We start from the raw sequence: 27890 nt of genomic DNA, 5'->3' as shown, positions 1-27890 counted from the left end.
CATGTTTGTTACGTCTGTGTAACATATTTGTTACGTATGTGGAACATGTGTTTTACATGTGTGTAACATATTTGTTACGTTTGTGGAATGTGTGTTTTACATGTGTGTAACATCTTTGTTACACATGTGGAATGTGTTTTACATGTGTGTAACATCTTTGTTACATAAGTGGAATGTGTTTTACATGTGTGTAACATCTTTGTTACACATGTGGAATGTGTGTTTTACATGTGTTTTTTGTATTTTACACGTGTGTAACATCTTTGTTACATATGTGGAATGTGTGTTTTACATGTGTTTTTTGTATCGTACGTGTGTAACATATTTGTTACATATGTGGAATGGGTGTTTGACATGTGTAACATTTGTTACATGTATGTAACGTATTTGTTACATATGTAGAATGTGTGTTTTACATGTGTGTCTTACGTGTGTTTTACATGTGTGTAACTTATTTTTTGCGTATGTGGAATGTGTGTTTTAAATGTGTGTAAATGTTTGTTACATGTATGTAACGTGTTTGTTACATATGTGGCATGTGAGGTTTACATGTGTGTAACGTATTTGTTACGTATTTAGAATGTGAGGTTTACATGTGTGTAGGTATGTGGAATGTGTGTTTTACATGTTTGTTACATGTGTGTAACATATTTGTTACGTATGTGGAATGTGTGTTTTACACAGTGTTGGGACTAACGCGTTACAAAGTAACTAGTAATCTAACGCGTTATTTTTTATATTCAGTAACTCAGTTACCGTTACTACATGATGCGTTACTGCGTTATTTTACGTTATTTTTCATGTAGTATCGGCTAGACACAGAAGATCTGAGTGTGTTTTATTGCAGTGGAAAAGAAAAGGCGTGCTTTGTGTTGGGGCGGGGGGGGGGACTCCCATACCGCAGTTGAGGAGCGCAGGGTAAACGTTCCTCCAGGGCCTATGTACGTCTTCGGGGCTAACAACCTTCACTTTACCCGGCAGTGTGTCTTTACAGCTGAGGGTGAATGACGAGACCGGCGGTTTGTTGCAACTTTGTGACTTTATTGGACGCAGCCATCCACCAAGCTAGAGCACCTGCACGCACTCACTGTCGCCGCTCGCTCACCTCTCTCGCCCACTCACTCACTGACGTCACTCACCTCACATGCTGTCATATCTTAAAGGGCCACACACACACACACACACACACACACACACACACACATACGTTACTCTCATAACAACTAACAAGACATCATGGCGAAGCCAAAAGTCGAGTTTTTTAACATGGAGACATTCTCAATACTTTTCTTTTGTCGAGCACAAAGAAAATATCATTTTAGTTAAATGTAAGTTGTGTCTTGGATCAAAGATCCTATCTACTTAAAGTTAAAGTGCCATTATGTTGCAGCTATTTAAAATAGTTTTGTCAATTTGTTCTGGCCTGAAATAAATTGGCCCTTTGAAACATATCTTTGTCTTTGTGTGTTGTATGTAGAGCACATTGCTTAGCAGAGTTCAGTGATGCAAATGCATGTCAAGTTGATCAACACATTGTATTATTCTCCAGTGCAATAACAGTACTGAAATGAAGGCTAAAAGGGCATTAATGGGAGCCTTAAAAAAAAGAGGAAAAAAAGAAGTAACTAAATTACTTTTCACAGTAACGCATTACTTTTTGGTGTAAGTAACTGAGTTAGTAACTGAGTTACTTTTGAAATAAAGTAACTAGTAACTGAAACTAGTTACTGGTTTTCAGTAACTAACCCAACACTGGTTTTACATGTGTGTAACATATTTGTTACGTTTGTGGAATGGGTGTTTTGCATGTATGTAACGTTTTTGTTACATGTGTTTTACATGTGTTACACATGTGGAATGTGTTTTACATGTGTGTAGCATATTTGTTATGTATGTGGAATGTGTGTTTTACATGTGTGTAACATATTTGTTATGTATGTGGAATGTGTGTTTTACATATGTGTAACATATTTGTTACATATGTGGAATGTGAGGTTTACATATGTGTAACATATTTGTTATGTATGTGGAATGTGTTTTACATATGTGTAACATATTTGTTACATATGTGGAATGTGAGGTTTACATATGTGTAACATATTTGTTATGTATGTGGAATGTGTTTTACATATGTGTAACATATATGTTACATATGTGGAATGTGAGGTTTACATATGTGTAACATATTTGTTATGTATGTGGAATGTGTGTTTTACATATGTGTAACATATATGTTACATATGTGGAATGTGAGGTTTACATATGTGTAACATATTTGTTATGTATGTGGAATGTGTTTTACATATGTGTAACATATTTGTTACATATGTGGAATGTGAGGTTTACATGTGTGTAACATATTTATGTATGTGGAATGTGTTTTACATGCGTGTGCCTTATGTGTGGTTTACATGTGTGTTTGGTACGTGTGTCTAACATATTTGTTTCGTATGTGGAACGTGTGTCTTACATGTGTGACATTTTGTGACATATGTGGAATGTGTGTTTTACATATTTGTAGCGTTTGTTACGTGTGTTTTGTGTGTTTTACATGTAAATGGTAAATGGGTTATACTTGTATAGCGCTTTTCTACCTTCAAGGTACTCAAAGCGCTTTGACACTATTTCCACATTCACCCATTCACACACTCATTCACACACTGATGGTGGGAGCTGCCATGCAAGGCACTAACCACCACCCATCAGGAGCAAGGGTGAAGTGTCTTGCTCAAGGACACAACAGACGTGACTAGATTGGTAGAAGGTGGGGGTTAAACCAGAGAACCCTCAGGTTGCTGGCACGGCCACTCTGCCAACTGCGCCACGCCGTCCCAATGTGTGTAACTTACCGGTATTTGTTACATATGTGTTTAATACACGATTGTTGCGTATGTGGCATGTGTGTTATGTGTGTAGCCTGTTTAATTGTGTTTGCTGGGTGTGTGTAACAAGTGTGTCTGTTAGTTGTGTGTTTGCTAAGTGTTTGAAGTGTTTCTGCAGCACTTCAACTCTCGCAGTTGTCAGCTGGTTCTTGGAGCTGGAGCCATGCAGGTGGTCGGCCTCAAGACCATCACCACCAAAAACCTTGGTAAGAACACACAGGGTCACATGGTCACTGGCTACATGTCTGATGTGCGTGCGTGTGTGTGTGTGTTAGCATTAGCCTCCCGCTGCCTCCAGCTAGTGGTGTTCTACATTCCCGTCATCAGACGTCACTTTGAGAGCAAACTGCAAGCCAAACACTTGAGTGTCCTGCGACACTTTGACCACATCACCAAGGTACAACACACACACTTGTATTTTTCTATTTACCTTCTTGAGACCTCTGAAAAAAGCCTACCTCTTTTGGACCAGCCTTTCTAGATATATAAATAAGTATATTTAAAACATTAATAATATATACATAGTATGCAAATATAAAAAAGCTTGTTGTGAAAAATGAGTTGGAATTTCACAAGAAAAAGATCACAATTTTACAAGAAAAACTTAGAATTTTGGCAGTATTATAATAAAAGTTGTCTTTTTACTCAACGCAAGTCAACATTTTACAAGAAAAACTGAACATTTGTGCAATAATATGATAACAGTTGGAATTTTACTCAATAACAGTCACAATTTCACAAGAAAAAGCTTAACATTTTGGCAATTTTATGAAAAGTGTCGTAATTTTACCCGACAAAAGTCACAATTTTATAAGAAAACTTAAAAATACTGGCAATATTATAATAATAATCGGAATTTTATCTGGCAAAATTATGACGAAAGTCATCATTTTACTCCAAAAATGTCAGTATTTTACAAGAACTAAACAATTGGCAATATTGTGATAAAAGTCAGAATTTGATGACAAATGTCGCCATTTTGCATTAAAAAGTAATAATTTTACAAGACAATATTGCAATATTACAGAAACAGAAAGAATATGATAAATTGTTCCCAATTTTATAAGAAAAAAGTCGACACATTGTGAGAAAAAGACTGCTTTTAGTTCATTTATTTTCTTTTTGAATTTTTTGTTTGTAATTAGTTTTTATTCTTCATTATTTACTTCGTTATTACAGTATGTCTCTATATACATATTTATTGGATTTTTTAAATTCATTTTGGCCAAAGGGGGCGCATTTCAATTTATTACACACACTTGTTATTTCATATGTTGACCAGAGGGAGAGCACGCACGCATGCACGCACGCACGCACATACTTGTATTTTTCTATTTGTTACCTTCTTGAGACCTCTGAAAAGTGCCTACCTCTTTAGGACCAGTCTTTCTAGATACATAAAGAAGTATATTTACATATTAATAATATATACACACTATGCAAATATAAAAAAGCTTGTTGTGAAAAAGTAGTTGAAATTTCACAAGAAACACGTCACAATTTCACAACAAAAACTTAGAATTTTGGCAGTATTATAAAAGTCGTGATTTTACTCAAAGCAAGTCAACATTTTAGAAGAAAAACTGAACATCTGTGCAATATTACGATAAAAGTTGGAATTTTACTCAATAACAGTCACAATTTCACAAGAAAAAGCTTCAAATTTTGGCAATTTTATGAAAAGTGTCGTAACTTTACTCGACAAAAGTCAGAATTTTATAAGAAAACTACAAAATTTGGACAATATTATAATAATAATGGGAATTTTATTTGGCAAAGAAACAATTTTTATAAAAAAAAAATTGGACACATTGTGACAAAAAGACTGCTTTTAGTTAATTTATTTTCTTTTTGAATTTTTTGTTTGTAATTAGTTTTTATTCTTCATTATTTACTTCGTTATTACAGTATGTCTCTATATACATATTTATTTGATTTTTTTTTAAATTAATTTTGGCCAAAGGGGGCGCATTTCAATTTCATACACACACTTGTTATTTCATATGTTGACCAGAGGGAGAGCACCTTTAAAAGGGACACACAGTCAATTTGAAAAATCCCTCCTTTTTGGTACCACCCTCATTTTGATAGATGTCACCAGCAGGGGTGCAAATGAGACATTGTCTATTAGATGCAATGTTATTGGGACCATGATTTATGTCATCACTTGTTCACATCTCCTCATATGGAAGATACTTTTCCCTCTTCGTGTCTCAAGAAGGGTAGAAATACAAGAACACACACACACACACACACACACACACACACTGACAGGCACCAATATGGAGGTATCATAATATTAAACATACAATCTATTAAATAGCTAACATTTTAAGAGTTAATGAAATATATAAATCTACACATTGAGTCTATTAGAGTACTAAAACAGCCAATAGTCAATCAATAATCATGTCAGTGTGCAGCTTTTTAAACATCACATAATGTTTATTTCTTTTAGATGTAGGGTTTTGTTTGTTTTCATTGCTGCTATTTTAACAGTTTTTTTTAATACATAAACAAGGTTCAATGTTTTTTTTGTTAGTTTTTTTTTAACACTTTGCCCTTCCTTTCTTTTCAATGGACAACAAAATGATGAATGCCTGCCTTTGCTCTATGCCAGGACCCGCCAAAGCTTTTTATTTGGCCCGCCCAAAAAGGTTTGATGGAACCATTCAAAGCAAAAATGGAACTATCGACCCTGAATAAAATCCAAATATATTTAGAAAATCTGACTTTTAACAGCAACTCTGGTCCATGTTAAAAGTGCTGGCTCATGTTAGCATATCTGAGTTATTGTGCAGAAGTTGGTAAACAACGACAAAGTACGCTTCATTCACTAGCTGTGCTACAAAGATCAGTTATAGTAATACATTATTTTGGATATAGAGAACACGCAAACACTTTTTATTGAATCCAAAATATTGAAATTGAATGATTTGGTCAAATGCAAACATCTAAAATGATGTACAAGGTCAATTATAACCTGCTAGCCAAGAATGTACAACAATTCTTCAAGAAAACTCAGCTTAGAGAAAATGTAACCTAAAACATTTGTATGCACGTACGACACTCAAGACCTTTAGCACAGGGCTATTTGACTACACCATGAAGAGGGCCACAGTTTCAAGAGCCCAAGGTCACATGGAAATGTGGATGTTTGGTCAGAAAATGCCTCACAGGTTTTATTCCTTTGAGACTGTGTTGACTTCATTACAAAGTAACTCTGCACTGTCAATACAGTCAGTGTTCTGCACTCGCCACTCGCGTGTGCAGAAAGTTAACAATATGAAGAAAGAGAAGCTCCAGTTTTTGTGGAGGATTGATGTTCCTTCTTTGGAAGATTTTTTTTTTAAATTTCTTTACACTTCTTATTTAATTTAGGTTTGTAAGACTGAAAATGTGAACATAAAGCAAACAATACATAAGTATAACGTCCATTGTGCATTTTACATGAATACATACCTGCCAACTACTCCGGTTTTCCCGTAATTAGTACGGTTTTCATCAACCTATTCCAGGTTACGGTTGCAGTGATAAAAAATACGTTTTTTCATTAATTAAAAAAAAAAATATTTTTTTAAAGTTTTATTCACGAAATCGCGTAACAACAATGACAATCGACACTGCTTCCCGTAACTTCCTATCGAGCCATTCCGAATGCCATGCGCGAGGCTATTTATAGCACCGCTGCCAAGCACGAGGCACCAGTTGCCATTGTTTCCAAACGAGCGAACGATCATGGAATCAGCCGGAGAAAAATCGCATACGAGTCTTAAACTGTTGGGTTTCCTCTTTCTTCATTCATCTTCAATGAATACTCCAGTTGTATATATATGAAAGATGATGGTTTATTTTAAGGATGGTTCAGTACAATGCCTCACAGCACCGGGAAACAAAACATCGGTAACTGTGGAAAATAGAACACACCTCCATTGAACTTTCTGTGTGTGTCTCATATTCTCTCGCGCGAAGTGAACCGGAAAAGATCACGTGACGATAGCGCGGATGAACCTGCACTACCGTATATAACCTATTGGAGGCGCATAACAACAACAGCAAGCCTTTCTTCTCATGATACACAGAAACAGCATTAATAACAATGAGATCACATTTACTCAACATAAACCGAAAAGAAAACTGCAGTCATTCCGTGAAGAATATTCAAAAGCCTATCCAGGAATAATTATCCGTTCCAAAAAGGGTGAAAACTACGCGAATTGCACCTTGTGCAGACAAGATTTTTCGATCGGACACGGAGGAATTAGCGATGTAAAAGACCACGTTGGGACAAAAAAACACAAGTCTAATGCCGTTGCTAGCGATACAAGTGGAAAACTTCCAACGTTTTTCATCGCCCAAACAGATTCTTTGGATGTGATAAATGCCGAAGTTTTATTTACGGAGGCAATAATTGAGCAAACAAAAAGGTAATGACACCAATGTTATCTATTGGAATTATTTAGTACTGTTATACTGTTAAAAGTGTTTATACTATTTATGCTTTCAAGTCCAAGTTGAAGAAATCTTGTTAAATGTTGACAGCATAACTACCAAAATACAGAAGTATGTCCTTAATATTTTTGCAGTGCTATTTCTGTTGAAAAGTTCAAATGATTACATTAGAGATGTGATGTGCCACTTTTCAAGTGTCTGATGGCTTCAATTAATTTTCATTAATTTTTCATATTTTGAATTCTTTTGAAAGGCTTACAAAAAAACTACATTTGAATTGTAATTCCATGCTATTGACAGGACTATTAATTTTAATGAAGTTAGCTTACCATGTTTACAGTATGATAATTGTGATAGAAATGTGAATTTTAGGCACAGAATATTTTATACAATTGAACAAGGCAGTAGATTATACAAGCTTGGACAGAAAGTTAATAATGACACCAATTTTTTTTTTTATGGAATTGTTTAGTACTGTTTTACCTATTGTTTACTGTAAAAAGTGTTTATACTGTTTATACTTTCAATTAACAAATTGAAGTCTTGTGAAAGGTTGACAGGATAACTGGCATTAACTGTCAAAATAATTTCAAACTATTGAAGTTAGCTTACAGAATAAACATGTCAATCAACCCATATGATTTTTGCTGTAATATTTTTGTTTTGAAAAGTCACTGTGACTGATAGAAAAGTGATGGTTTTAGCAACATTTTAACCTGTCTGAATGCTAATAATCATTTTGCGTCGGGGGGCGAAGCCTGAACCCCCCACCAGGACTTTGTCCTGGACCTACCGGGGCCTGCGGCCCTTGGACCCTGGCTACTAGGTTTTTCTGATTTCAAATGTTGGCAGGTATGTGAATAAAATAAAATGTTTAGTGTTAATATATTCACACAATAAACTACAAATGTTTTCACGTATAGAAATTACACAACATTCACACACCAAACATTGCACACACTGTATGTGACTCATCACAATTAGCTTTGTCGCCCTCTACTGGTCATATGTAGCACTACACATATTAAGTGACATTTGATCGTTACTCTCAGACAAAACAAACTAAATATCTTTATGCCCAAATTATATCTACTTCAGAATGTTTGATCAAGTTTACACGCTGGGATTTCTTCCATTGTTGTCTGGATCAATGTGTCCGTCACTTAAAAGGTCCCACAGGAAACAATGACTCAGTGACGAACATTCATACTTTGTTGTCCAGTCGATGTTAAAAGTCCCATTTTTGCTATTTATTTAGATCACTTTTTCCAGGGTTGAATGAGTCGTCTTCTTCTACTCACCCACTGCTGCTTCATTGCTGTTGCCCCCTGTGGGGGGCAGGAGTACTGCATACAGGAACAACCCTAGTTTGAATGGTTCCATCAAACCCAAATGACAAGTCCTGCTTTAGCATGTCAGTGTGTGCAATGGAATAATAAACAATGATCAAAAACAAAGTAGATAAACATTTGACACTTCACTGGAAAATTACTTCAATATTCACTTAGGAGTAACTTATTTATTATATATTTACTTACTCATGTGTTTGTTTATTTCTCCACGGTTTGTGTACCAAAAATGTGTTCAAAATTGGCAATGAAATAGAAAAGGCGTCGGTTTAAATAAGCTATCCTTCTTCCTACTCCTTTTCGGACCGCAAATATGCGATTGTAATTGTGTGCATGTTCCTAGCGCCCTAATCGCTGGCTAGCTTAAATGCTAACAGGAATACGAGACACATTAGCCAACAAATAGGAAACACTGTAAAACCTTTACAAAATAAAAGAGAGGAAATACACATATTTTGAAACTTTTTAAAAGGACCCCAGGAAGACTAGCCGGGCATTTGTGCGTCGGCGAATGGGGATCCTCAATAAACAATAAACAATATTCAAGACGTCTACTAATAATAGAATAGGGAAGAATATTGTGTGTGTATTGCTGCTTTATTTGCAAGTAAACTTGGTCAAAGTATTTCAGAGTGTGTATATAAGTACTTTTTAACACATTTCAAAATAAACTTGGTCAAAAACATTTCAGTGTGTGTAGAAGTACTTTTTAACACATTTCAAAATAAACTTGGTCAAAGTATTTCAGAGTGTGTAAAAAAGTACTTTTTAACACATTTCAAAATAAACTTGGTCAAAGTATTTCAGAGTGTGTAAAAAAAGTACTTTTTAACACATTTCAAAATAAACTTGGTCAAAGTATTTCAGAGTGTGTACAAAAGTACTTTTTAACACATTTCAAAATAAACTTGGTCAAAGTATTATAGAGTGCCTATTAAAGTACTTTTTAACACATTTGAAATTTAACACATTTGAAAATAAACTTGGTCAAAGTATTTCAGTGTGTATAGAAGTACTTTTCAACACATTTGAAAATAAACATTGTCAAAGTATTTCAGTGTGTGTATGTTAGTACTTTTTAACACATTTCAAAATAAACTTGGTCAAAGTATTTCAGTGTGTATAAAAGTACTTTTTAACACATTTAAAAATAAGCTTCGTCAAAGTATTATAGTGTGTATAAAAGTACTATTAACACATTTCAAAATAAACTTGGTCAAAGTATTTCAGTGTGTATATAAGTACTTTTCAACACATTTCAAAATAAATGTGGTCAAACTATTTCAGTGTGTATAAAAGTACTTTTTAACACATTTCAAAATAAACTTGGTCAAAGTATTTCAGAGTGTGTATAAAAGTACTTTTTAACACATTTCAAAATAAACTTGGTCAAAGTATTTCAGAGTGTGTATAAAAGTACTTTTTAACACATTTCAAAATAAACTTTGTCAAAGTATTTCAGTGTGTATATAAGTACTTTTCAACACATTTCAAAATAAACGTGGTCAAACTATTTCAGTGTGTATAAAAGTACTTTTTAACACATTTCAAAATAAACTTGGTCAAAGTATTTCAGAGTGTGTATAAAAGTACTTTTTAACACATTTCAAAATAAACTTGGTCAAAGTATTTCAGAGTGTGTATAAAAGTACTTTTTAACACATTTCAAAATAAACTTTGTCAAAGTATTTCAGTGTGTATATAAGTACTTTTCAACACATTTCAAAATAAACGTGGTCAAACTATTTCAGTGTGTATAAAAGTACTTTTTAACACATTTCAAAATAAACTTGGTCAAAGTATTTCAGAGTGTGTATAAAAGTACTTTTTAACACATTTCAAAATAAACTTCGTCAAAGTATTATAGAGTGTGTATAAAAGTACTTTTTAACACATTTCAAAATAAACTTGGTCAAAGTATTATAGAGTGTGTATAAAAGTACTTTTTAACACATTTAAAAATAAACTTGGTCAAAGTATTATAGAGTGCGTATTAAAGTACTTTTTAACACATTTGAAATTTAACACATTTGAAAATAAACTTGGTTGAAGTATTATAGTGTGTATAGAAGTACTTTTTAACACATTTGAAAATAAACTTGGTCAAAGTATTTCAAAGTGTGTATAAAAGTACTTAACACATTTCATAATAAGCTTGGTCAAAGTATTATAGTGTGTATAAAAGTACTATTAACACATTTCAAAATAAACCTGGTCAAAGTATTTCAGTGTGTATAGAAGTACTTTTTAACACATTTCAAAATAAACTTGGTCAAAGTATTTCAGTGTGTATAGAAGTACTTTTTAACACATTTCAAAATAAACTTCGTCAAAGTATTATAGTGTGTATAAAAGTACTTTTTAACACATTTCAAAATAAACTTGGTCAAAGTATTTCAGTGTGTATAAAAGTAATTTTTAACACATTTCAGAATAAACTTGGTCAAAGTATTAGTGTGTATTAAAGTACTTTTTAACACATTTGAAAATAAACATTGTCAAAGTATTTCAGTGTGTGTATAAGTACTTTTTAACACATTTGAAAATTAACTTGGTCAAAGTATTTCAGTGTGAGTATAGAAGTACTTTTTAACACATTTGAAAATAAACGTGGTCAAAGTATTTCAGTGTGAGTATAGAAGTACTTTTTAACACATTTCAAAATAAACTTGGTCAAAGTATTATAGAGTGTGTATAAAAGTACTTTTTAACACATTTAAAAATAAACTTGGTCAAAGTATTATAGAGTGCCTATTAAAGTACTTTTTAACACATTTGAAATTTAACACATTTGAAAATAAACTTGGTTGAAGTATTATAGTGTGTATAAGTACTTTTTAACACATTTCAAAATAAACTTGGTCAAAGTATTTCAGTGTGTGTATGTTAGTACTTTTTAACACATTTCAAAATAAACTTGGTAAAAGTATTTCAGAGTGTGTATAAAAGTACTTTTTAACACATTTCAAAATAAACTTCGTCAAAGTATTATAGTGTGTATAAAAGTACTATTAACACATTTCAAAATAAACTTGGTCAAAGTATTTCAGTGTGTATAGAAGTACTTTTCAACACATTTGAAAATAAACATTGTCAAAGTATTTCAGTGTGTGTATAAGTACTTTTTAACACATTTGAAAATTAACTTGGTCAAAGTATTTCAGTGTGAGTATAGAAGTACTTTTTAACACATTTCAAAATAAACTTGGTCAAAGTATTATAGAGTGTGTATAAAAGTACTTTTTAACACATTTCAAAATAAACTTGGTCAAAGTATTATAGAGTGCCTATTAAAGTACTTTTTAACACATTTGAAATTTAACACATTTGAAAATAAACTTGGTTGAAGTATTATAGTGTGTATAAGTACTTTTTAACACATTTCAAAATAAACTTGGTCAAAGTATTTCAGTGTGTGTATGTTAGTACTTTTTAACACATTTCAAAATAAACTTGGTAAAAGTATTTCGGAGTGTGTATAAAAGTACTTTTTAACACATTTCAAAATAAACTTCGTCAAAGTATTATAGTGTGTATAAAAGTACTATTAACACATTTCAAAATAAACTTGGTCAAAGTATTTCAGTGTGTATAGAAGTACTTTTCAACACATTTGAAAATAAACATTGTCAAAGTATTTCAGTGTGTGTATAAGTACTTTTTAACACATTTGAAAATTAACTTGGTCAAAGTATTTCAGTGTGAGTATAGAAGTACTTTTTAACACATTTCAAAATAAACTTGGTCAAAGTATTATAGAGTGTGTATAAAAGTACTTTTTAACACATTTCAAAATAAACTTGGTCAAAGTATTATAGAGTGCCTATTAAAGTACTTTTTAACACATTTGAAATTTTAACACATTTGAAAATAAACTTGGTCAAAGTATTTCAGAGTGTATAAGTACTTTTTAACACACTTCCAAATAAAGTGTTAGTGATGATAGTGTGTGTGTGTGTGTGTGTGTGTGTGTGTGTGTGTGTGTGTGCAGGACTACAGTGATCACATAGCAGAGGTCTGGGCCAAGCTGGTGGCCATCATGGACAGCGCCTTTGAGAAGATTCTGACCAAGGTAGCGTCACATGGCGACCATGTTGTCTTGTTGCTCACGACAGGAAGTACACTTGTTGTTGTCGTGGCAGTACGAGGTGAAGGCGCCCATGCCGTCGTCGTGCTTCCGGAACGTTTGCAAGCAGATGTCCAAGATGCACGAAGCCATCAACGACCTTCTACCTGAAGAGCAGACGCAGGTGACACTTCACCACTTCCTGTTTGGACCCGCCGCTGTCAACTCGCTGTGTGTGTGTGTGTGTGTGTGTAGATGTTGTTTACGAGGATCAACAGCAGTCTGAAGATGCATCTGAAGAAGCAGCTGACTCGACTCTGCGTCATCAACGACGGAGGACCGCAGCACGGGTAACCAGACTCCCCCGAACCCTTTCAAAATAAGAGCATGAAGAGGTGTGTGGTGCGTGCAGGCTGGTGGGGGTGGACGTGGCCTTCTACTCGGAGAACATGCAGGCGCTGAAGAACCTGGAGCGTTTGGACCTCAACATGGCCGACATCTGGGAGCACAAGAGGTGATGTCCGGGAACCTTTTTGGCGTGATCAAGATGGCGTCCTGCTGCTGCCCCTGACCATGTGACCCAAACAGGAAGTTGTTTTGGACTCCCTGTCGCCGACTCCCAAAGAAGGTAGTAGGTTGTCACATGATGCTGTCGCCATGACGACACGGGAAGCGCGGTAACTTTTTTATTGAGGTTCTTAAAGTGAAAAGTGGACCAAGGTGACGTCTCAGGAAAACTTTTTTTTTTTCCCTCTAAACCTCAAAAACTTGATTCAGTCAGCTGACGTCACTGTGCCTCTCCCTCCAGTGCGTGTGTGTGTGCGTGCACGTGTGTGCGAGTGCGTGTGCGCGTGCGTACACAAATAAAAGCAGAATGAAGGAGTCGTGGTTTTCGTTTCACTTCCTGCAAAGATTTCACAATAAGAGCCACAGGAAGCTGTTTATTGAGGGTGAGCTGATGTCTCCTCAGTGGTCCAGGATGCGCAGGTTCCCTGACACGATCTTGTTCTCCAGCATGGCGCCGGAAGGAATGTCGATGCGCTCGCCGTGGTTGGCGATGATGATGACGGTTCCCTGGCGGCGACATCATCACTTGGTGCACAGCAGCCAGACAACGCTGAGCGCTTACCTTCAGCGACACGTTCTTCCCGAAGGTGACGTCGCCCGACACGGTCAAGTGGTCCAGCTCCAGCATGTCTGGGATGCTGTCCAGACGCGCCAGGAACTCCTGAACCTGAGGGCCACACGCCATGACCACCATGGTAGCACATCAGCTAAGTGTCTCAATTGGTGCACTACTTACTTAGTTGTTTAGAGCATAAGTGTGTACTTAGTCTTTTTAGTGCATACTTGGTTGTTTAGGGCATAAGTGTGCACTTAGTCTTTTTAGTGCATACTTACTTGTTTAGAGCATAAGTGTGTACTTAGTCTTTGTAGTGCATACTCTTTTTTTTTTAGGGCATAAGTGTACTTACATAGTTTTTAGGGCACAAATGTGTACTTAGTCTTTTTAGTGCATACATATTTTTTAGGGTAGGAGTGTGTACTTAGTCTTTTTAGTGCATACTTAGTTGTTTAGAGCATAAGTGTGTACTTAGTCTTTATAGTGCATACTCTTTTTTTTTTTTTAGGGCATAAGTGTACTTACATAGATTTTAGGGCACAAATGTATACTTAGTCTTTTTAGTGCATACATTGTTTTAGGGTAGGAGTGTGTACTTAGTCTTTTTAGTGCATACTTAGTTGTTTAGAGCATAAGTGTGTACTTGGTCTTTATAGTGCATACTCTTTTTTTAGGGCATAAGTGTACTTACATAGTTTTTAGGGCACAAATGTGTACTTAGTCTTTTTAGTGCATACATATTTTTTAGGGTAGGAGTGTGTACTTAGTCTTTTTAGTGCATACTTAGTTGTTTAGAGCATAAGTGTGTACTTAGTCTTTATAGTGCATACTAATTTTTTTAGGGCATAAGTGTACTTACATAGTTTTTAGGGCACAAATGTGTACTTAGTCTTTTTAGTGCATACATATTTTTTAGGGTAGGAGTGTGTACTTAGTCTTTTTAGTGCATACTTAGTTGTTTAGAGCATAAGTGTGTACTTAGTCTTTATAGTGCATACTCTTTTTTTTTTTTAGGGCATAAGTGTACTTACATAGTTTTTAGGGCACAAATGTGTACTTAGTCTTTTTAGTGCATACATATTTTTTAGGGTAGGAGTGTGTACTTAGTCTTTTTAGTGCATACTTAGTTGTTTAGAGCATAAGTGTGTACTTAGTCTTTATAGTGCATACTCTTTTTTTTTAGGGCATAAGTGTACTTACATAGTTTTTAGGGCACAAATGTGTACTTAGTCTTTTTAGTGCATACATATTTTTTAGGGTAGGAGTGTGTACTTAGTCTTTTTAGTGCATAAGTGTGTACTTAGTCTTTATAGTGCATACTAATTTTTTTAGGGCATAAGTGTACTTACATAGTTTTTAGGGCACAAATGTATACTTAGTCTTTTTAGTGCATACATTGTTTTAGGGTAGGAGTGTGTACTTAGTCTTTTTAGTGCATACTTAGTTGTTTAGAGCATAAGTGTGTACTTAGTCTTTATAGTGCATACTTTTTTTTTAGGGCATAAGTGTACTTACATTGTTGTTAGGGCACAAATGTGTACTTAGTCTTTTAGTGCATACATAGTTTTTAGGGCCTAAGTGTGTTTATAGTGCATGCTTAGTTTTTTAGGGCATACGTGTGCACTTAAGTCTTTTAAGTGCATACTTAGTTTTTTGGGGGTAAAAGTGCATACTTAATCTTTTAAATGCAAACGAGCATACCTAGAGTTTACAGTTTTTGCAGTACAAAAGTGAATACAAAGTGTTTTAGTGCATACTTAGTTTACTGTACTGCATTTGAGTATACTTGTCAGTGTGAACACACTTGAGCACTCAAATGACTATGTACACAAGTGCACCAATCGAGACACAGCCCAAAATGTTAATTAGCACATGAGCTAAGTGTTATGCTGCATCTCAGTTGGTGCACTTAGACTCTTTAGTGCATACTTAGTTGTTTGGGCATAAGTGCGAACTTAGCCTTTTAAATGCAAAAGTGCATACATAGTTTTTTAGTGCATGTGTGTATTTAAGTCCTTTTTGTGCATACTAAGTTTTTCAGCCTTTAAGTTTTGACATATGAGCATACTTGTCAGTATGAACACACTTATGCACTCAAGTGCACACATTGGGACACAGCTCAGTATACTAGTTAGCAAATGAGCAAAGTCTTGACGTGCTAGTTAGCGAATAAGCTAAGTGTTACCATCCTAGTTAGCGAATGAGTGAGCTAAGTTCTAGCGTGCTAGTTAGTAAATGAGCTAAATGTTAGCTTTTCATTTAGCGAATGAGCTAAGTGTTTGCGTGCTAGTTAGCGAATGAGCTAAGCTTTTCACTTTGCGAAAGAGCTAGGTGTTTGCGTGCTAGTTAGCGAATGAGCTAAGTGTTAGCGTGCTAGTTAGTGAATGAGCTAAGTGTTAGCGTGCTAGTTAGCGAATGAACTAAGTGTTAGCGTGCTAGTTAGCGAATGAGCTAAGTGTTTGCGTGCTAGTTAGCGAATGAGCTAAGCTTTTCACTTTGCGAATGAGCTAGGTGTTTGCGTGCTAGTTAGCGAATGAGCTAAGTGTTAGCGTGCTAGTTAGTGAATGAGCTAAGTGTTAGCGTGCTAGTTAGCGAATGAACTAAGTGTTAGCGTGCTAGTTAGCGAATGAGCTAAGTGTTTGCGTGCTAGTTAGCGAATGAGCTAAGCTTTTCACTTTGCGAATGAGCTAGGTGTTTGCGTGCTAGTTAGCGAATGAGCTAAGTGTTAGCGTGCTAGTTAGCGAATGAGCTAAGTGTTAGCGTGCTAGTTAGCGAATGAGCTAAGTGTTTGCGTGCTAGTTAGTGAATGAGCTAAGCTTTTCACTTTGCGAATGAGCTAGGTGTTCGCGTGCTAGTTAGCGAATGAGCTAAGTGTTAGCGTGCTAGTTAGCGAATGAGCTAAGTGTTTGCGTGCTAGTTAGCGAATGAGCTAAGTGTTTGCATGCTAGTTAGCGAATGAGCTAAGCTTTTCACTTTGCGAATGAGCTAGGTGTTCGCGTGCTAGTTAGCGAATGAGCTAAGTGTTAGCGTGCTAGTTAGCGAATGAGCTAAGTGTTTGCGTGCTAGTTAGCGAATGAGCTAAGTGTTAGCGTGCTAGTTAGCGAATGAGCTAGGTGTTAGCGTGCATGTTACCTTGGTGAAGCAGCTTCCTAACTTGATGTGCGGCGTGGTGAGGAACTCGCGCTGGCGGCTCATGGTGAGCGAGCCGGCGTCCAGGCTGTACAGGTTGGACATGACCAGCAGGAGGTCGGACGAGGTCTTGACGGGCAGGAAGCGGCTGCGAGGCACGTTGACGCCCATGGCGTTCTTGAAGCTCTTGATGGCGGCGCCCACCGCCGTCTCCAGCTGGATGACGTTCAGGCCGCCGTCCAGCGTCTGCGGAAGAGCGGCAAGTGATGCCACGGCGACCGTGCGGGTAAGGGGGCGTGTCTGACCTTGGGGTTGACGATGATCTCCATGTCCAAGGCGTTGTTGCTGTGGAGACGCTTGATGGCGGCCAGCGAGATCCACAGGTTGTTGGTGTTGAAGATCTTGAACTTGCTGACAGACTTGAACTCGTCCACGTGGGCTTTGGGCACCTGGGCGATCTCCAGCAGCCTCAAGTGGTCTTCGTACTGGATCAGCGTGCCGCCCTGCTCGCCACCACACGGCCGTCAGAACGCCAGAGGGCAGGGTGCCAATGGCGAGGAGAGCGACAGGTTACCTTGACGTCGGCGCGCGTCTTGTCGGTGACCTCCATGATGAAGTCACAGCGGCGTTCAGGGGGCTGACTGATGAGCTGGTGCAGGATGAAGAGGTCCACGGTGGCGCCCAGGTTGTCGATGTTGGACACGAAGACGTACTCCTTGCCCTCCGCCAGCAGCTCATCCAGGAGACCACAGTTGGCCAGGCTGGTGTAGATGTCGCCGTGACCCGGTGGGTACCACGCCTCCGCGTTCTCCCCGCCCAGCGCCAGGCTCTTGGCGATGGGCAGCAGCGACTCCTTGTTGATGCGCGGGTACCTGCCAGGTGTGCACATCATCAGGTGTGCCCTCTAGTGGTCCAACATGCACATCATCACCTGCAGCTAGCACGCCCTCTAGTGGTCACATGTTTCATTATTAGACTGTTTATTAACGTGTTATTAAGGTGATACTATTACACTTTTAAGTTGTTAGTGTCTATTAACATGTAATTAAGGTGTTACTATTGTACGTTTTAAGTGATTAGTCTTTATTAACATGTAATTAAGGTGTTACTATAACACTTTTTAAGTTAGTGTTTATTAAGGTGTTACTGTTATACTTTTGAAGTTATTAGTGTTTATTAATGTGTAATTAAGGTGTTACTATTATACTTTTTAAGTTATTAGTGTCTATTAACGTGTAATTAAGGTGTTACTATAACACTTTTTAAAGTTATTGGTGTTTAACATGTATTTAAGGTGTTACTATTACACTTTGTAAGTTAGTGTTTATTAAGGTGTTACTGTTATACTTTTGAAGTTATTAGTGTTTATTAACATGTAATTAAGGTGTTACTATTACACTTTTTAAGTTAGTGTTTATTAACATGTAACTATTATACTTTTGAAGTTATTAGTGTTCATTAACGTGTACTTAAGGTGTTATTATATTCTAAAAGTTATTAGTGTCTTTTAACGTGTATTTAAGGTGTTACTATTATACTTTTTAAAGTTATTAGTGTTTAACATGTATTTAAGGTGTTACTATTACTCTTTAAGTTATTAGTGTCTATTAACGTGTAATTAAGGTGTTACTATTATATTTATACTTGTTATTAGTGTTTAACATGTATTTAAGGTGTTACTATTACACTTTTTAAGTTAGTGTTTATTAACATGTAACTATTATACTTTTGAAGTTAGTGTTTATTAACGTGTAATTAAAGTTATTAGTGTCTTTTAATGTGTATTTAAGGTGTTACTATTATACTTTTTAAAGTTATTAGTGTTTGACATGTATTTAAGGTGTTACTATTACACTTTAAGTTAGTGTTTGTTAATGTGTTACTGTTATACTTTTGAAGTTATTAGTGTCTAATAACGTGTAATTAAGGTGTCACTATTACACTTTTTAAGTTATTAGTGTCTATTAACGTGTAATTAAGGTGTTACTGATATACTTTTTAAGTTATTAGTGTCTATCACGTGTAATTAAGGTCTTACTACTATACTTTTTAAGTTATTAGTGTCTATAATGTGTAATTAAGGTCTTACTACTATACTTTGTAAGTTATTGTCTATTAATGTGTAATTAAGGTGTTACTATTACTATTTTAAGTTATTAATGTTTATTAACGTGTACTTAAAATATTACTATTTCACTTTAAGTTATGTGTTTATTAACATGTAATTAAGGTGTTACTATATACTATAGGAAGTAATTAGTGTTCATTCATGTGTAATTAAGTTGTTATCAATCATAACTGCACCCCAACAATGACCAAATCTCCCCAAACTTGATTGAATTTTGTTCCAACTATTGTACTTTTGAAGTTATTAGTGTTAATTAAAGTTAGTAACATCAAATCTAAACTAGTTAGACCAAAACTTTCTGCAGCACAAACAAATGGGACAAGTTTGGTGAGATGTTGCATCTAATGATTAATAACACGTTTATTACACATTAATAACAAACCATAAAGTGTTAATAGACCAACAATGTGTGCAGCACCACCATTTGGGACTGGTTTTGTCAAGAATATTGAAATGTTATGAACATAAAAACTATAAAAGATGAATCAGTGGTTCTCAAACTGTGGCTCCATCTAGTGGTACACCAAACAATCGCTTCATGAAATATTCACACACAGTGTTACTCTTCAAACTGTGTGTCATGTTACAGTGGCCTAAATAGGAAATATACTAGTTAAATAAAACCTCTGCCTTGTTTTTAATGAATACTTAGGTCTACTACACTACTGTATATTAATGTAGTCATTATGGTGGTCCTTGATGAATACTTAGGTCTACTACACTATTGTATTTAATGTTGTCATTTCATTATGGTGGTACTTGATGAATACTTAGGTCTACTACACTACTGTATTTAATGTTGTCATTATGGTGGTACTTGATGAATACTTAGGTCTACTACACTACTGTATTTAATGTTGTCATTATGGTGGTACTTGATGAATACTTACGTCTACTACACTACTGTATTTAATGTTGTCATTATGGTGGTACTTGATGAATACTTAGGTCTACTACACTACTGTATTTAATGTTGTCATTATGGTGGTACTTGATGAATACTTACGTCTACTACACTACTGTATTTTAATGTTGTCATTATGGTGGTACTTGATGAATACTTAGGTCTACTGCACTACTGTATTTAATGTTGTCATTATGGTGGTACTTGATGAATACTTAGGTCTACTACACTCCTGTATTTAATGTTGTCATTATGGTGGTACTTGATGAATACTTAGGTCTACTACACTCCTGTATTTAATGTTGTCATTATGGTGGTACTTGATGAATACTTAGGTCTACTACACTACTGTATTTAATGTTGTCATTATGATGGTACTTGATGAATACTTAGGTCTACTACACTCCTGTATTTAATGTTGTCATTATGGTGGTACTTGATGAATACTTAGGTCTACTACACTCCTGTATTTTAATGTTGTCATTATGGTGGTACTTGATGAATACTTAGGTCTACTACACTACTGTATTTAATGTTGTCATTATGGTGGTACTTGATGAATACTTAGGTCTACTACACTACTGTATTTTAATGTTGTCATTAAGGTGGTACTTGATGAATACTTAGGTCTACTACACTACTGTATTTTAATGTTGTCATTAAGGTGGTACTTGATGAATACTTAGGTCTACTACACTACTGTATTTTAATGTTGTCATTAAGGTGGTACTTGATGAATACTTAGGTCTACTACACTACTGTATTTTAATGTTGTCATTAAGGTGGTACTTGATGAATACTTAGGTCTACTACACTACTGTATTTAATGTTGTCATTTCATTATGGTGGTACTTGATGAATACTTAGGTCTACTACACTACTGTATTTAATGTTGTCATTATGGTGGTACTTGATGAATACTTAGGTCTACTACACTACTGTATTTTAATGTTGTCATTAAGGTGGTACTTGATGAATACTTAGGTCTACTACACTACTGTATTTTAATGTTGTCATTAAGGTGGTACTTGATGAATACTTAGGTCTACTACACTACTGTATTTAATGTTGTCATTTCATTATGGTGGTACTTGATGAATACTTAGGTCTACTACACTACTGTATTTAATGTTGTCATTATGGTGGTACTTGATGAATACTTAGGTCTACTACACTACTGTATTTTAATGTTGTCATTAAGGTGGTACTTGATGAATACTTAGGTCTACTACACTACTGTATTTTAATGTTGTCATTAAGGTGGTACTTGATGAATACTTAGGTCTACTACACTACTGTATTTTAATGTTGTCATTAAGGTGGTACTTGATGAATACTTAGGTCTACTACACTACTGTATTTTAATGTTGTCATTAAGGTGGTACTTGATGAATACTTAGGTCTACTACACTACTGTATTTAATGTTGTCATTTCATTATGGTGGTACTTGATGAATACTTAGGTCTACTACACTACTGTATTTAATGTTGTCATTATGGTGGTACTTGATGAATACTTAGGTCTACTACACTACTGTATTTTAATGTTGTCATTAAGGTGGTACTTGATGAATACTTAGGTCTACTACACTACTGTATTTTAATGTTGTCATTAAGGTGGTACTTGATGAATACTTAGGTCTACTACACTACTGTATTTTAATGTTGTCATTAAGGTGGTACTTGATGAATACTTAGGTCTACTACACTACTGTATTTAATGTTGTCATTATGGTGGTACTTGATGAATACTTAGGTCTACTACTACCTGCTCTGGTTGAAGGTGTGGATGTTGATGCGACGATGTTTGTACTTCTGCAGGATCTTCTTGGTCTCCTGGTCCGTGTTGAAGGAGTTCATGAGCACCAGAGGAACGTCGGCCTTGAAGCTTTTGTTCAAGTGCTGACATCGGCAGAAGAAGAAGAGGTGACGCAGGTGTTTGGAGGCGGGGCCACAGCGGCCGTTACCTCGATCTGCTGCACGGTGAGATCCAGGAAGGTGTTCTCGTTGCGGACGCTGATGAGACTCTTGGGACCCTTGCAGCCCATGCTGGTGCCCAGGCCGCCATTCAGCTTGACCACCGCCAGCTTGTTGAGGCTGGCGGCGATGTCGTCCGGGAGACCCCTGGCCTTGATCTTCTCGTACGCTTGGATCTGTCAATCAAACATCCTCACCTCAGGGGGGGTGGAGCTACTACCTATGACAACACGCGGACACATTTGTTTGCGCTGAACCTTGGCCTGGTTCAAACATTGCCGACGCGGGGGGCGGGGCTCGTCCCTGCAAACCAGCAGGTGTCCTAAGGTCACATGTCCCAAAATCAACATGGCACCGCTATTCTTGGCCGTGGCCTTTAGTGGGCGCCGCTATTCTGGGAAGGTGTGTGCGTAATTTAAAGAGACGATACAACCTCCCTGATGATGTTCCTTCTAAGCAACATGAAGACGTCCATACTTGCCAACCCTCCCGATTTTCCCGGGAGACTCCCGAATTTCAGTGCCCCTCCCAAAAATCTCCCCGGGCAACCATTCTCCCGGATTTCTCCCGATTTCTATCTGGACAACAATATTGGGGGCGTGCCTTAAAAGCACTCCCTTTAGCGTCCTCTACAACCTGTCGCCACGTCCGCTTTTCATCAATACAAACAGCGTGCCGGCCCAGTCACATAATATATGCGGCTTTTACATACACTTAAGTGAATGCTATGCATACTTGATCAACAGCCATACAGGTCACACTGAGGGTGGCCGTATAAACAACTTTAACACTGTTACAAATATGCGCCACACTGTGAACCCACACCAAACAAGAATGACAAACACATTTCGGGAGAACATCCGCACCGTAACACAACATAAACACAACAGAACAAATACCCAGAACCCCTTGCAGCACTAACTCTTCCGGGACGCTACAATATACACCCCCCCGCTACCACCAAACCCCGCACCCCCCACCTCATCTACCGAATTCGGAGGTCTCAAGGTTGGCAAGTATGAAGACGTTTCATTCTACTTCCTGTTTCGTCGCCATGATGGCAACATGTCATTTAAGCATCAATGAAGTTTGGTTTAGTTCAGGGGTCGGCAACCCGCGGCTCCGGAGCCGCATGCGGCTCTTTTATCACTCTGATGCGGCTCAGCAGCTTACTTGCCGAACCCCCCAATTTTCCCGTGAGACTTTCGGAATTCAGTGACTCTTACAGAAAACTCCCGGGATTAATATTCATCGATTTTCACCCTTACATCTATAATAAGGGCGTGCCATGATGGTACAACATTTGACGCCCTCTACAATCTGTAATAATAGTGTGCCAGCCCAAACACTTGTTATACAGTATGCATCTTTTGCTTGCACAAGTACGTGACAGCAATGCATACTTGGTCAACAGCCACACAGGTTACACTGACGGTGACCATATAAAACAACTTTAACACTCTTACTAATAATGCGCCACACTGTGACACCAAACAAGAATGAAAAACACATTTCGGGAGAACATCTGCACCGTAACACAACATAAACACAACAGGACAAATACCCAGAATCCCATGCAGCCCTGACTCTTCCGGGCTACATTATACACCCCTGCTACCACCAAACCCCACCCCCATCCCAACCCTGCTCCATCACACATCAACCCCCCCCCTCTCTGTGCTCGGTTGAGGTGGGCGGGGTTTGGTAGCGGGGGTGTATACCGTATTTTCCGCACTATTAGCCGCACCTAAAAACCACAAATTTACTCAAAAGCTGACAGTGCGGCTTATAACCCGGTGCGCTTTATATATGGATTAATATTAAGATTCATTTTCATAAAGTTTCGGTCTCGCAACTACGGTAAACAGCCGCCATCTTTTTTCCCCGTAGAAGAGGAAGTGCTTCTTCTTCTAGGCAAGCAACCGCCAAGGTAAGCACCCGCCCCCATAGAACAGGAAGCGCTTCTTCTTCTACTGTAAGCAACCACCCACCCCCGTAGAAGAAGAAGAAGCGCGCGGATATTACGTTTCATTTCCTTTGTGTGTTTACATCTGTAAAGACCACAAAATGGCGACAGGTTTCCGGTTCATGAAAAGACGCAATCTCTCCATCCGCACACGGACTACTATTTCACAGCAACTGACTAAAGACTTTCAAGAAAAGCTGGCTACTTTCCGTGCATATTGTAAAAACAAGATAGCTGAAAAAAAGATCCGGCCAGAGAACATTATCAACATGGACGAGGTTCCACTGACTTTTGATATTCCTGTGAACCGCACTGTGGATACAACGGGAGCACGTACGGTGAATATTCGCACCACAGGGAATGAGAAGTCATCCTTCACTGTGGTTCTAGCTTGCCATGCTAATGGCCAGAAACTTCCACCCATGGTGATATTCAAAAGGAAGACCTTGCCAAAAGAGACCTTTCCAGCCGGCGTCATCATAAAAGCTAACTCGAAGGGATGGATGGATGAAGAAAAGATGAGCGAGTGGTTAAGGGAAGTTTACGCGAAGAGGCCTGGTGGCTTTTTTCACGCAGCTCCGTCCATGTTGATATACGACTCCATGCGCGCCCACATCACGCTGGTTTTTAATATATTATTAAAGTTTGACTGACCTATCTGACTGTTTTTTTGACATTCCTTTAGCGCAGTTAGATGCGGCTTATAACACGGGGCGGCTTATAGGTGGACAAAGTTTTGAAATATGCCGTTCATTGAAGGCGCGGCTTATAACCCAGGGCGCCTTATGGTGCGGAAAATACGGTAATGTATCCCGGAAGAGTTAGGGCTGCATGGGATTCTGGGTATGTGTTCTGTTGTGTTTATGTTGTGTTACGGTGCAGATAATCTCCCGAAATGTGTTTGTCATTCTTGTTTGGTGTGGCGCATTATTAGTAAGAGTGTTAAAGTTTTTTTTATACCGCCACCGTCAGTGTAACCTGTGTGGTTGTTGACCAAGTATGCCTTGCTGTCACTTACGTGAGCAAGCTGAAGCCCACACAACGTGTGGCTGATCAGGCACGCTGGTTGTAGTGAGTGCTACATGCTGTACCATCTGGGCACGCATGACGCTGACAATCGCCGTTCATATAAAACTTGCGTGCCGCACCAGCATTCAAATTCCTTATTAAGGCGTGGGCAGCGTGTCTGAGACCCCTGGTTTATACATAGCACAAAGCAAAAAAAACAACTTTGCATGCAGTGTTATTAGGGCCCGCAATGGCCCATTGTATTTGTAAGGTTTTATTATTCTTTCTTTTTTCTTCCGCCGCCTCTTTGAGCACTAATTTGACCCACTTAACATGCTTCAAAACTCACCATATTTGACCCACACATCAGGACCTGCGAAAATTGCCTTTTAATAAAAAAACCAAACCCCAAAACTCAAAATTGCGCTCTAGCGCCCCCTAGGGAGAAGAAAAAACTACGCTGCCTGTAACTCCCACTAGGAAGGTCGGAGAGACATGAAACAAAAACCTTTATGTAGGTCTGACTTAGATCTACATTTCATAATTGTATATCATCGGGCATAAATCAACAGGAAGTTGGCAATTCCCCCTTCAAGACAAAAAAGTACTAAAAACAGTCACTTTTGCCTCTTTGAGCTCTAATTTGACCCACTTAACACGCTTCAAAACTCACCGAACTGAACGCACACATCAGGACTTGCAAAAATTGCGATCTAATAAAGAAACCTAACCCCAAATTTAAAAATTGCGCTCTACAGCAATTTTTGAATAAAACGGAGAAAATACTGATCCTCGGATGAAAAAAATGACATAACTGCCTGTAACTCCCACTGGGAAGGTCGAACAGACATGAAACAAAAACCTCAATGTAGGTCTCACTTAGACCTACATTTCATAAATTGACAACCCCCAGCAAAAATATACAGGAAGTTTGCTATTCCCCCTTCAACACAACATTTTTGTAAAAACCGGTCACCATTCTTCAAACATTATCTCCTCTGAGCGCGTTTGTTGTTTCGGCTTCAAACTAACACAGGAGAGAGATCGAACCCTTCTGATTAAAAGTTGGCGAAAGAGTTGTGATACCTGCTCCGGTTTTGATTTTATGACCCTTCAAATAACTGCTGCGCTGCTCTTTTTTCAAGATGGCTGCTTAAAAGCAGGAAGCACCAACGTGCCCACACAATGCAGACAAGGTAGGTACACTAGACAAAAGTCTTGGGACACTTCAGACTACAAGTAGACAAAAGTATTGGGACACTTAGGACTAGCACCTGCCAAATACGCGGGCCCGACCAATGCTGCTTGCAGCTTTAATTACTTTTGTAGCTGTGTGTAGAAACGGCGCCGCTGTGCCCTTTGATGTTTGTTTTCAATCTTTCCCCTCCCTTTCAGTCACGGCGGTACTCACAGCGTCCTCTGGCGGCCGGCTGATTTTGGCCCAGTCGACGGCGGGACCTTTGACCTGCAGGAAGGTGTTGAAGAGCCTCTCGAAGCCCTCAAAGTCTTTCCTGCAGCGCTGCAACGAAACATTTAGAGCCTTTCTTAGGGACTTCCTGTTCCAGCGAGCCTAACCTCTGACCCTCTCTTCTTCCAGGGGCGCACCTGGGCCTCGGCGTCGCCGGCGGTGGCGAGCAGCTCCTCCAGCTCGCGCTGCATGGACTCCTGATGCTGCTGCCGCAGTTTCTCCTGGAACTCCGTCATGGCTCCTCGGCTCAGGTCTGCACACAAACACGCGGCGCGTTCCAGTGGCCGACGCCGCTAGGAAATGGCACAAAAAACCAAACTCACCCGCCACCGTCAGAGACATGGCGTCGCCGCTCACTAAGCACGCAGAGTCAGGCAACAAAGCTCTCCCTCCTCATCCTCAGCAAAGGTCACAGATTGACAGCTTGGACTCAAACATTCCATAAGCCCCGCCCACAAGCCTCACCACCAATCACAACAGTGTGTGTGTGGTACACATTTATGTCACTAGACGTCAATCAATTGTTTACCGGCACAGTAATGTCATCAAACTTGCTCTTCAATAGATGAACATGTCTAAGAGAAAAGCAGTAGAGCTTATTCGATCCTTTTACATGCTTATACTCATTGTTTACGCCACACATATATTCCAAATCACTTCAGTTTATTCTCAAATATAACGGAAGTGTTGTTCTGGGCAGCCAATCAGAGGTCACCCCCCTCATGACGTCATTGTACTAACGCCAAAACTTCATAATAAAAGTAATTTATTATAAAATGACACATTTTTCTACAAGTCAGTTGATTTTGCGTTTTGTTTTTGACAGCGTGACCTTTAAATGGGCACGTCGGGCTCAAGAGTCAGAAGTTAAGCAGGAAGATAAGTTGAACTTTTAAATAAGAGTAACTTGGGTTATTGATGAAAGACGTCAATGTTCACTGGGAAGTGCTCACCTGAAGCCGCTGTGAAGAAGCAGGACGGACTTCGAACACCAACACGGACTTTGAGGGTCCTAAAGTTCACTTGCAAAGTCCACAAGTTGACCGAAATGGACCAAACGTCACCATCCTCTTTTAGCTAGCTCGTTAGCATCCGGGCCATGACACCGCCCCGCCCCCTCCGTGACGTACGAATGAGCGAGAGCGCTGATTGGCCCGACGCACCTGTCGATCACGAGATTCCGCGACAAGCTCAAAACAGAAGACTAGTCAGAGTAAACTTTTGTGATTACCAAAAATAATTATACTTTATTTATAATCAAGTATAAGATTTAATGATTAATAAAGTTTGTTTATAAGATTATAGTAACCAATATACCTTATTTGTTCAAATGTATGTTTGCAAAATTAACAAAGTAAATCATTGAAAACATTTAAATGAATACCTAAGTATGTACTTTGTTAGTTTTGTAAAGTTTTAATGAGGAGCAAAGTTTCAA

The 27890-nt window shown here is 37.9% G+C and overlaps 2 protein-coding genes across 6 annotated transcripts in view; one reads left to right on the top strand and one right to left on the bottom strand.

Annotated features, from left to right (window-relative positions):
- The window catches only part of vps54 (VPS54 subunit of GARP complex), a 44270-nt gene extending 30688 nt beyond the window's left edge, over positions 1 to 13582 (top strand). The window contains exons 19-24 of one of the 3 annotated variants that reach the window (XM_072916441.1): positions 3001 to 3088; positions 3158 to 3279; positions 12675 to 12755; positions 12826 to 12933; positions 13005 to 13099; positions 13162 to 13582. In XM_072916441.1, the coding sequence (XP_072772542.1) occupies positions 3001 to 3088; positions 3158 to 3279; positions 12675 to 12755; positions 12826 to 12933; positions 13005 to 13099; positions 13162 to 13267 (600 nt within the window). In that variant the 3' untranslated portion in view covers positions 13268 to 13582. The remainder of the gene's footprint in view (positions 1 to 3000; positions 3089 to 3157; positions 3280 to 12674; positions 12756 to 12825; positions 12934 to 13004; positions 13100 to 13161) is intronic. The other 2 variants (XM_072916440.1, XM_061988011.2) reach the window with 2 other exon arrangements.
- Positions 13583 to 13638: 56 nt separating this feature from the next.
- On the bottom strand, positions 13639 to 27562 carry LOC133624452 (UTP--glucose-1-phosphate uridylyltransferase-like). Of its 3 annotated transcripts, XM_061988015.2 has the most exons (11): positions 27406 to 27463; positions 26776 to 26850; positions 26590 to 26705; positions 26396 to 26503; positions 22001 to 22186; positions 21802 to 21935; positions 17576 to 17873; positions 17307 to 17504; positions 17005 to 17247; positions 13879 to 13983; positions 13639 to 13823 (listed from the first exon to the last, which is right to left on the bottom strand). In XM_061988015.2, the coding sequence occupies exons 2-11, from the start codon at positions 26792 to 26794 to the stop codon at positions 13716 to 13718; spliced, it is 1515 nt and encodes a 504-aa protein (XP_061843999.2). In that variant the 5' UTR covers positions 26795 to 26850; positions 27406 to 27463; the 3' UTR covers positions 13639 to 13715. The 3 variants fall into 3 exon arrangements, with proteins under 3 accessions (XP_061843999.2, XP_061844000.2, XP_061844001.2); XM_061988016.2 differs by lacking the exon at positions 26776 to 26850 and having other exon boundaries at positions 27406 to 27562; XM_061988017.2 differs by lacking the exon at positions 26776 to 26850 and having other exon boundaries at positions 26590 to 26745; positions 27406 to 27538.
- Between the last annotated feature and the right edge of the window lie 328 nt (positions 27563 to 27890).

The sequence above is a fragment of the Nerophis lumbriciformis genome, linkage group LG27 (assembly GCF_033978685.3).
Source record: "Nerophis lumbriciformis linkage group LG27, RoL_Nlum_v2.1, whole genome shotgun sequence".
NCBI classification, from domain to species: domain Eukaryota; kingdom Metazoa; phylum Chordata; class Actinopteri; order Syngnathiformes; family Syngnathidae; genus Nerophis; species Nerophis lumbriciformis.
This window is presented reverse-complemented; position numbering and strand designations above follow the sequence as displayed.